Below are 11083 nucleotides of genomic sequence, written 5' to 3'. Positions count from 1 at the left end.
CCTGGAACTCACTATGTAGACCAGGCTGGCCTCGAACTCACGGAGATCTGCTTGCCTCTGCCTCCCAAGTGCTGGGGTTAAAGGTATGCGCCACCATGCCCAGCTTTTTTATTTTAATATTTTATTTTTATTTTATGTGTATGTGTGTATTGGCTACATGTAGGTAAGTGCACTCATGTCGTTCAATGCCCGCAGAGGATAGAAGCTGTTGGATCCCCTGGAACTGGAGTTATGGACAGTTGTTAGCTGCCATGTTGGTGCTGGGATTCAAACCCGAGTCTTCTGCAAGAGCAGCCCGTGTTCTTAACCTCTGAGCCATCTTTCCAGCCCCTCAAACATAACTTTCAAACATAACTTTTATTTGTTGATTTTTTTGTGTGTGTATTTCATAGAGAACACCCCAAACAATCTTATTCATCTATATACCCACTTCCCAAATGGCACCCTCCCATAGCCTCCCCCCTCCACCACTGGAGTCCATATGCTCTGTCATCCCTGTTACTGTCCACTGTGTTGTCTTCATTCTCCAGTGCTTGTCCATCTGCTGAATCTAGTCAGCCTATCTAGAGTTCCTTGCTTTCGGAAGATCAGCTCTAGCAGCAATCAGTTGTCAATATTCCTTTAGATAAGATTGGGGTCTGTTCATTTTCCCAGTTCTATGCTGTATTACTGTCTGGGAATGAATCTCTTGGGCCACCCTGGCCAACAACTCAAAGGAAAATATCTCCTGTCTGGCACTATTTCTTGTTATGTAGTCTTTAGCTATACACATGGACTCTTAAAGAATTATATTGATCCCTTTAATCTTTGGTTATACTTTCCTTTTGGGTGGTTAAGACCATAAAGTTGGCCCAGATAAACCAATTTATTTTTACTCTTAAGGCTGTTTAAGGATCTGTTCCTTAGGGGTCACATGGGCTTGGGAGCAGCCCCTGGTTCCTTTCTTTGACCAGTTCATTTGGTGGGGTCTCATGCCCTCCTTGATCAAGGGGACAAGTGACTCACCACAGTTACAGGACATTTTGAGAGATGCTCATAGTCCCCTGGAACTTAGCTGACCTAGGAAGGCAAGGAGTAAAAAGTGTCCTTTAAGTCCCTCTGACCACATTAGTACAGGCCTCAAATATGGCTGTTAAACATCCAATAAGGTTAGTTTCACCAGTCTGGTACTTTTAACTACCATGTGCTATGTAAATAAAGCTTGGGTAAAGACCAACTGTTCTCACATAAACCTTGCCTAGACACATATTTTATTCCTTGAGCTAGTTGTATGTATGATTTGTCAGTAGGTTGTTTGATTAATATGGTTCCCTTGTTTTTTTTAAAACTAGCTAGGCATTGGGCTGGAGAGATGGCTCAGCAGTTAAGAGCACTGACTGTCCTTGCAGAAGACCTGGGTTCAAATCCCAGCACCCACATGGCAGCTAACAACTGTCCGTAACTCCAGTTCTAGGGGATCTGACAGCCTCTTCTGACCTCCGCGAGCATTGCACAACACGGGTATACTTACCTACCTGCAGGCAATATATACATACACATAAAGTGAAAATAATAAGGGGCTGGAGAGGTGGCTCAGCGGTTAAGATCACTGGCTGTTTTTGCAGAAGACCCAGGTTCGAATCCCAGCACCCACATGGCAGCTAACATCTATCCTTAACTCCAGTCCCAGGGGATCCAACAACCTCTTCTGTCCTCTGTGGGCACTGCACGACACAGGTGCACTTACCTACATGCAGGCAATACACGCATACACATAAAATAAAAATAATGAATAAAAGAATAATAAATTTTTTTTAAAAAAACCTAGAGAGGCATTATTTCTTTCATTGTCTAACCCTTCCCCCATGGTTTTCCCACTTAAAGTGCCCCCATTTTCCCATTTCTCCTTAAATGTGATCCCACCTCTCGAGCGCCTCCTTTCCCTTTATCCCCAAGGTTCCTTGTATAACCCTCCCTCCCCCCTCTCCTTTAAATAACCCCATTTTTATCCCTATCTCCCATATTAACACCTGCTTCCTACTGTTCTTCTCTTCAGATTCTTTCTTTTCCTTTATCTCCCTGGTTCCTTTTCATTATCCTGGTTCCTGTAGTTATGTCTGGATACATACTCTCTCATAAGGATTTGGTGCTAGGATCCACATATGAAGGAGAACATACTTTTTTGTTTGTTTTGTTTTGTTTTTTTCCTTGAGTTTGTGTTATTTCATGTAGTATAAGAGTATCTAGTTTTGGGTTAGGATCCATGTTTGGGGGGGAAAATTTTTTTTTTTTTTTTTTTTTTCTGAGTCTGTGTCACTTAGTTTTCTAGTTCCATCCATTTACCTGCAAATTTCATGATTTTATCTTTCTTTAGATGCTGTACACTTTTAAAGGTATTTTATTGATCAGCTGTCAATTTTAGTTTATACTAAAATTTAATTTGTTCATTTTTCAGAGAAATGAATGACTGTGACCAGGAATTATAGTGTTCTTTTCTCTCCAAGCAGCAAAACCATAGTGACAAGGCCAGTCTCAAACAGAATTGGGCTGAGGAACATGGACCAAGTATGTCCTGATAGTCGGTTATTCTAGCTGAGAGAGTTGAGTGCCTTGAACTGTGGATGGTTCTATAGGTAAACTCTCCTAGGAGCCCGAAGTCGGTTGCATGAGGGAGCTTTCCTTGTTGACCAGTGCTCATCTTTACATGAGTCATGTTGGGAGGACTGCTGCTTCCTTTCAGTAACTTCAGAATGCCCACGGACTGGCAGTATTGTGTTTCTCAGACAGTTTTCCCTCCTACAAAAGGCCTATTGGTGGAGAGACCCTCAGTAGATGGTGAAGATGGCAAGTAGTTGGCCCTACCAAGAGCTGGAGGAAGAGCTCCAGGTGAAAGCAGCAGGAGAACAAGGGTCCTGGGGTGTGGCCTACCTGCTGTGAGAACTGGGGGCCTTATAGGCAAGGTGGAAGGGCCCTGGTTATATTTAGATTTCATTTCAGCCAGATGCACTGCCATTGGACGGTTTCAAACAGGAAGGCAGTGTTGGTCTGTACAATAAAAGCTCACAGTGGCTGCTGTGTGAAGGGTAGGCTCTGGAGGGGTAGAGAAAGAACAAGAGACCAAATGGAAACTTGTTCTTGAGGTAGGCAGTGGTGACTTCCTGGAATAGAGGGGTAAGAGAGGCCTAGGAGAAGTGCCTGGAGTCAGAATGATTGGGAAGGTGAGTGTTTCAGGATTTGCCTATGAATTGTTTGGAATACATGAGGCAACTACAGATGATCTGTGGGCTTTGGAGAGGATCATTGTGACATTTACTACTAGAGAAGTCAATGGGAATCAGACCTAAGTTTAGTGAGTAGGCAGGTTCAAGAGTTGTGCTAAGACTGGGGTGGGCATGGTGGCAACACCCCTGTAATCTTAGCATTGGGGGAAACTGAGACAGAAACACTGAAAGTTCATGGCAGCTCAAGTACAGAGTTAAGTTAGTCTCAGAAGTGAAGGACTGGCCCATCAAGATGGCTCAGCAAATAAAGGCACTTGCTGTGCAAGTCTGGTGACCCGAGTTTGCTCTGTGGAACTCACATATAGGTGGAAGGAGAGGACTGACTCCACAAAACTGCCCTCTGACCTCCACACATGCTATGGCATGCACTTGCCTCCCTCCCATAATAATAATACATAAAATTTAAAAGTAATAAGTGCTGGGCAAGGGAAGACAGCTTGATTGGTAAAGTGCTTGCCACACAAGCAGGAGGACCTGAGTTTGATCCCCTCACCCACATAAAAAAAAGCTGGGCATAACAGTGTGTATATGTAACCCTGACACAGACCTCTGGCCTTCATACCACAAGTGCACAGTCATACATGCACATATACACAAACATTCACACACACCACACACACACAAACAAGATCTGAAGTGCAGCTCTGGAGTATACTTTGTGCCTGTCATGGGTGCAAGACCTTGGTTTCCATTCCCAGTAGCCCTATAAATTAAACAAGCTGTGATCAGGTTACGTTAGAGATGCCTGTCGGGTATACGTGAATGGTATGAAGTACAATTTGGCACATGAAGGCACAGAAAAGAAACATCTCAAAATGTTGCTGAGAGATTAACATGGATGGGCTGGGGTGTCACTGGTGGTAGAGCACTTACCTAGCAGTTATGAGGCCCTGGGTTCCATCCACAGCACAGAGAGGGGTAGGGGAAGATAATGACCTTTAACTTTGGCTACATCTAAGTTTGGTGAAAAGCTATTTTAAGTCTCTAATCTTACCATTTGTGAGGCTGAGCCAGAAGGACTGTGAATTTGAAGGCAGTCAGTGTTACATAGCAAGACCCTGGCACAAAAGTTAAAAAAGAAAAAGAAAGTGCTGGGCCTTTCCAGTTAGCTCAGAGAATAAAGACACTTACTAGTCAAGCTTAACAACCTGAGTTCAATGCCCAGAAGCCATCTAAAGGTGGATGGAGAGAGCCAATTCTGTGCTAGTTATCCTCTGACAGCCCCACACATGCTGTGGTACGTGCACCCCCACCCATCATATACACATTGTAATAATAAATAATTTTTTTCAAAGAGCTAGGAAAGGCTGGAGTGATGGCTTAGTGGTTAAGAATACTTGCTGCTCTTGCAGAAGACCCAAGCTCGGTTTACAGCACCCATATCAAGAAGCTCACTGCTGCCGTATGTGGTACACAAAGGACAAGCAGGTACACATAGATACACATAAATAAAAATAAATTTAAAAGAAGTTTTACTGGAACTACAGGGAAACCCTGTCTCAAAAAGACCAAAAATAAAGAATATATATATATTATATATATATTTTTTAATGGAGGCTGGAGAGATGGCTCAGTGGATAAGAGTGATTACTGCTTACAGAGGATCTGGGTCTAGTTCCCAGCACCTTTATAGCTCACAATTGCATGTAATTTCAGGCCTTCTGTTCTCCACAGGCTCCTGGATGCATGATGTATACATACCTAGGTAGGTTCACACACATACACATTAAAAAAAAAAAGAAAACTTTGAAAAAATATCTAGGAAATGTAGAGGTTAAGAAATATATTTTAGGGGCTGGAAAGATGGCTGAATGGTTGGGAGCACTGGCTGCTCTTGCAGAGGACCCAGGTCGATTCCCAGCTCGCTCCACATGGCGACTGACAGCCTCTATAGCTCCAGTTCCAAGCGATCCAGTGCCGCCTTCTTACCTCCGCAGACAGTGCATGACATAGGTGCAATTACATACATGCAGGGAGTATGCTCATACACATAAAATTAAAAATAATAAAAATATTTTTAAAAAGATACATTTTAGACAGGCATAGTGGTACATGGCTGTATACCCCACAGTTGGGAGGTGGAGACAGGAGGATCTTGAGTTCCAGGCTAACCTGAGCTACATAGCAAGACTCTCAAAAGAACAGGCAAACATACATAAAAACTATTTTAGTAGCATTTAGGGAATGAAAGCCAGATATGCGTGGAATAGCACGAGAGTGGGAAAAGGAGGAGACAGTGGCAAGCGTGGAAAGCAGACAGTGGGGCTGTATTCAGAGAGGAATGTGAAATAGGTTTATGAGGCTGGTTTTGTCGTCATTGGGAATGGGTGTCACGGGAGAAGTGGGTTGGATCTTTCTTTGGGAAGGCTAGAGCAATCAAGCAATCACAGCATCCCATGCTCTGGTGGCAGCCAGCCTGCAGTGAAAGCAGGTGATCTGTTGGGATTGGTCAAGACTGAAGATGGTTAAAGCTATAAACGTAGAGTCCATGTGCTTGCACATACTTTCTCAGTTTTTTGAGTGTTGACGCTGGAGCTTTGGAAGAAGGGTCTTTATTCAATAGTTTTCCTAAAAAGAGGTAAAGGGGAAGCCATGTTTGCTGCTTCAAAGAAATTTGGGTTGAATTCAGGTGACAGAAGGCCGAGAGTGTTTAGCCTCCAGATACTCCTTTCTTAGATGTGGGTGTGAAGTATTGTGGAGGAAGGGAAGGGAGGAGTGTGTAGAAAAGTTTAGACAGGAATAGATACCGTGCTTGACCATGGGGTTGCAGTGGGCAGAGAGGGAAGTCAGGGTAGAATGGGTATTGGGCAGTAGGACCCCTGAAGACAGCCCTTTGAAAGATGTCCTAGCTTCCTTTTCAGTTGCTCTGATAAAATACCATCAAAAACAACCTTAAGGGAGAAAGAGTAGACTCGGTTTGCAGTTCCAGGTTACAGTCCACCATTGCAGGGAAGTCGGGAGGAGCTCGGTAGCTGGTCACATCCATAGCTAAGAGCATAGCGAGTCAACACATGCATGCTTTCTTGTGTTCAACCCCCTCTATGTTTACACAGCTCAGGACCCAGCACCAGGAATGGTGCTGCCAACTGTGGGTAGGTCTTTCCGCATCGGTGAGCATCAGACTGTTCCCTACAGACATGCCCACAGGCCAGCCTGACCTAGACAGTCTCTCTTTGACACTGTCTTCCTAGGTGATTCAAGATTGTGTCAAGTTCAGAATTAAAACTAACCATTAGCCTCTTCCTGCCAGACTGGACAGAGAAACCCATGGAGGCCTAGAGTCCTGCGTTCACAGAACACTTCTGATAACAGAAGTTGGGCTTCCTACACTAAGCAGTTCCCCAATTTTCTGCACACACTGGCTGCCCTGCACTTTAATTTTGATGCTAACTACTCAGAGTTAACAGAAACCCAATAGGTTAAGGGCTCTGTCAAATCTGCTTCCCACTTAAGACTCAAGCCCAGGGGGCTGGAGAGATGGCTCAGTGGTTAAGAGCAATGGCTGCTCTTCCAGAGGACAGACCCTGGTTCATTTCCCAGTACCCACATGGCAGCTAGTAATTGTCCTTAACTTCAGTTACAGTTCCAGGGGATCTGATGCCCTTTTCTGGCCTCCACGGGCATTACATGCATGTGATACACTTACATACATGTGGGCAAATTACTCATACGCATAAAGTCTTTAAAAAAAAAAAAATGACTCGGGGCTGAAGAGATGGTTCAGCAGTTAAGAGCACTGACTGCTCTTGCAGAGGACCCAGGTTCAATTCCCAGCACCCACATGGTGGCTACGAACCATCCTTAACTCCAGTTTCAGGGTACTCTGAAGCCCTCTTCTGACCTCCAAGGCATTGCACGACATGAGTGCACTCACATACATGCAGGTAATACACTCATACACATAAAAAATAAAAATAATAGAAAAATAAAAGAATTCACTCCAGGGGATCTGACACCTTCTTCTGACCTCCATGGGCATTGCACAACATGGGTGCACTCACATACATGCAGGCAGTATACTCATACACACAAAATAAAAATAGTAAATAAAATGTTTTTTAAAAAATAACTCGAACTCAGTATGTCACCTGTAATTTTTTTTGGTCTTTTTGAGACAAGGTCTCCCTGTAGCCCCAGCTGTCCTGGAACTTACTATGTAGACCAGGCTGGCCTTGAATTCACCACCACACCCGGCTATATCACCTGTATTTTTAACCAATCAGTTGTAAGTTAACAGTTCCAGTGATTCCTTCCTCATCTTGATCATTTGCTATAAAGGCTCCTAGAACTCAAGGACACATTTACTTACATGTATTGGCTTATTCTAAAGGGTATCAACAGAGAACGATGAACTGCCAGAAAGGAACACATTGGACAGGCTGTCTTGGAAGAGTGCAAATCCCCACCCTCCCCAAGTGTGCCCACTACTTGATAGCATCTTGAGTGCTAACCAGCGTAGACGTTCTCTGAACCTGTGTTTAGTGATCTTTATCATGTAGGCAAGATTGATAATGACTTGCTCTGGAGCTCTCCCTCCCCTCAACTCCATAGGATTGGGGAAGTGGGGCTCAAGGTCCTCCTAAGCTTCTGCTGATGGTTTGCTCTTTCTGGTGACCAACCCCTATTCTGAAGCTACCCAGGAAGGAGCCCATCAAAAAGTGATCTCATTAGAATGAAAGACAGTATAGAGCTGGGGGTGCAACCCAGTTATAGATACTTATGGAACACCCCTGGATTCCATCCCCAGCACTAGCAAAAGCACCCCGTCACCCTGGAAATTGCAAAAATTAGAAGCTCTGTGACAGGGACCAGGGTCAGAAACCAAATACTAGAGCAAAAGCTGCTCCTGACATCCCTATCGCTCTGGAAATTCTAAGGGCTTTAGTTCTGTATCAGGAACTGGAGGCAGATACTAAATATATACTGATGGTGTCCAGCTCCTGTAAAAGCATGCTCACATTGACTGCTGTGTTCAATAAATTACATGGGATAGTCAATAGTTTTTATAAGAAGAAGCTTGTATCAACTGATGTGTAATTGCAGACTAATGTACATATTCTGAGAATAAAGTAAACCAAATTCAGCTGAGGTTTTGTGTGTGTGTGTGTGTGTGTGTGTGTGTGTGTGTGTGTGTGTATGCATTGTCTACATGTATGTATGTGCACTCATGTTGTGCAATGCCCACAGAAGTCAGAAGGTGTCAGATTCCCCTGGAATGGGAGTTACAGATGGTTGTTAGCTGCCATGTGGGTGATGGGAACTGGACCCTGGTCCTCTGCAAGAGCAGCTAGTGCTCTTAACTACTGAGTCATCTCTCAAGCACCTGAGGTTTTCTTTAAGTTAGATGTGTACTAGATGCTTAACAAATTTTTTAGCAGGGTCTTATTCTGAAGTTCAGGCCATCCTTCTGCCTCAGCCTTCCTTGCTTTTATTTTTTTGGTGAGGTGTGGGGGTTAGGAGGTGTGTACACAGGTGTACATATGCTTGTATGAAAGGTCAGATCTGAGTATTTGCTCAGTTGTTCTCCCCCTTTATTTTTTGAGACAGGGTCTCTCTCACTGAACCTGAAGGTCATCCATCCAGCTAGGCTAGCTTACCAGGGAGCTTCAGGGATCCTCCCGTCTCTACGGTCCCTACCCCAGGCTAGGGTTACAGGCACATGCTTCAATTATTGGCTTTTTACCTTGTTTCTAGGGATCCAAACTCAGGTCCTCTTGCTTGGGTGGCATGCACTTGACCAACTGAGTCATCTTTGTAGCCTTGGCTGATCTGGAACTCTGCCTCTGTCTTCCCCATGCTGGGATTAAAGGTGTATGTCACCATGCCCAGCTTTTAGCATGCATTTTTGATGTTTTCATCTTATGATGCAAGTTTAGGCTCCTACATAGTCATACCACCCTGAATGTTATCTAAATATACTCTTCATAGAAACTGAATCCCATAGTGAGGTGAGGGGCATCTGTGTTTATTATTATGTCACAAGATCTGTGGTGCTGTTTTTTTCCTCTGCCTTTTGCAGAGAGGTTCCAGTGTTAGCCTTGTCATTCATGTAATCACTGACTTTTGATTGCTAAAAGTATGCAAGTTGTAGCCTTTCCACAAAGCTTACTCCTAACACATTTGCAGAGAAATATGGCCAAGACTAATGTGACGTGGTTTGTGTCTAGGTGCCTGAAGGAAGACCCTGCAACCATGTCTCTACTGCAGAGGAGCCTCGATCCTGAGAAGACCCTGGGCCTGGTAGATGTGCTCTACACAGCTGTGCTGGACCTAAACCGCTGGAGGGCAGGGAGGTTGGTGTCCCCTCCACTCACTTGAACTGCCTGTGCAAGTGGTTTACCTCTTAGACCCATAGCCAAGAGCAGTATAGCCAATCCAGGTGTGTCATGCCACTGATAGTGTGTGGGTAAGTAAAGCAAGAAACATAACTTTCTAGAAACCTTATTTCAAGGTAGTTCAAACCTGCAGAAAAGTTGCAAGAGCAGAATAAAGAATTGCTTTTTCCTCATTAACCCAGATTTCTTATTAACAGTTGGCCTTCATTTGTATTAGCATAACAGTAAGTTAATCAAGAGAACTTTTAACCCTCTTCCCATTCTCATGAACAGAAAGCAGGGAAATGTTTGGAAAATTCACCTGTGTCTTCATAAACCTTACTTATATCTGAAAGAAGCTGACAGTTGTGAGAGATACTCTTGAATTGTTACTTTTGTAGAGACCTCAAACAGAGCCATGCTCCCTTCCCTGCCCTCCCCTCCCCTCCTCTCCTTTATCAAGCCTTCTCCTCTCCTGACAGAATCTCCATATGTAGCACAGGCTGGCCTCAAATGTACTCACTATGTAGTCTCCATTGGCCTTGAACTTGGAAAATGTTGTTGCTTCTCCTCCAGGGTACTGGGATAACAAGCATATGTTACCTACCATACCTGGCTTTCTTCTCTACCTTCCTTAACTCATAAATACAGTGAAATGGCTTCTCAAGGATTATAGCAGCCATCACCTGCCTGTTTCCTGGTGCCTGTCCTTTTTTTTCTTTTTTTCTTTTTTTTTGTCTTTTTGAGACAGGGTCTCCCTGTAGCCCCAGCTGACTTGCTATGTAGACCAGACTGGCCTTGAACTCACAGAGATCCACCTGCCTCTGCCTCCTGAGTGCTGGGATTAAAGGTGTGCGCCACCATGCCCAGCATCCTGTCCTTTTTATGTACAGTATTCTCTTTATTTTATCTTTAAAATTTTTATTTCATGTGTATGAATGTTATGCCTGAATGTAAGTATACTCATGTTGTTCAGTGCCTGCAGAGGTCAGAAGAGGGTGTCGGATCCCCTGGAACTGAAGTTATAGATAGTTGTTAGCTGCCATGTGGGTGCTGGGAATCCATCCCCTGTCTTCTGCAAGAACAGCCAGTACTGTTAACCATTGAGCCATCTCTCCAGCCCCCCCAGTATTTTCTTTTAGTAGAAACAGAGTACTCAGAGATCCTTGGAAGTAACCTTAACCTCCCCATTCCACAACAGTGGTGCATAGTGGCCCTTAATCCTCCCTCCTTCAGTTTGGTTCTGTCCGTTGTTCCTCTGCAAAGTCTGCCTTTCAGTCCCATCTCCAGTTGTAGAGCTAATCTCTGCCAGGCGTACCTCCACTCTGGCTACGTTTGCTCCTGTGCTTCAGTTAGAAGGTTTCACTTAAGCTCCAGATGTTACCATTTCATAGCCTTATGTTAGACACTAGAGTGAATGTTCATTTTTTTCTTTCTCTTTCTTTCTTTCTTTTCTTCCTTCCTTCCTTCCTTCCTTCCTTCCTTCCTTCCTTCCTTCCTTCCTTCCTT

General features: G+C 44.1%; 1 protein-coding gene across 4 annotated transcripts in view; it reads left to right on the top strand.

Moving 5' to 3' along the window:
* Positions 1 to 11083, top strand: part of Kiaa0355 (KIAA0355 ortholog) — a 121753-nt gene that overhangs the window by 99593 nt on the left and 11077 nt on the right. For all 4 annotated transcript variants that reach the window (XM_008839442.2, XM_029566631.1, XM_008839444.3 and 1 more), the window contains exon 9: positions 9428 to 9553. In XM_008839442.2, the coding sequence (XP_008837664.1) occupies positions 9428 to 9553 (126 nt within the window). The remainder of the gene's footprint in view (positions 1 to 9427; positions 9554 to 11083) is intronic.

This window comes from Nannospalax galili, unplaced genomic scaffold (genome assembly GCF_000622305.1).
Source record: "Nannospalax galili isolate Female #2095 unplaced genomic scaffold, S.galili_v1.0 scaffold159, whole genome shotgun sequence".
Classification (NCBI taxonomy): Eukaryota; Metazoa; Chordata; class Mammalia; order Rodentia; family Spalacidae; genus Nannospalax; species Nannospalax galili.
The sequence above is the reverse complement of the archived record's forward strand: the minus strand, read 5'-3'. Positions and strand labels throughout refer to the sequence as shown.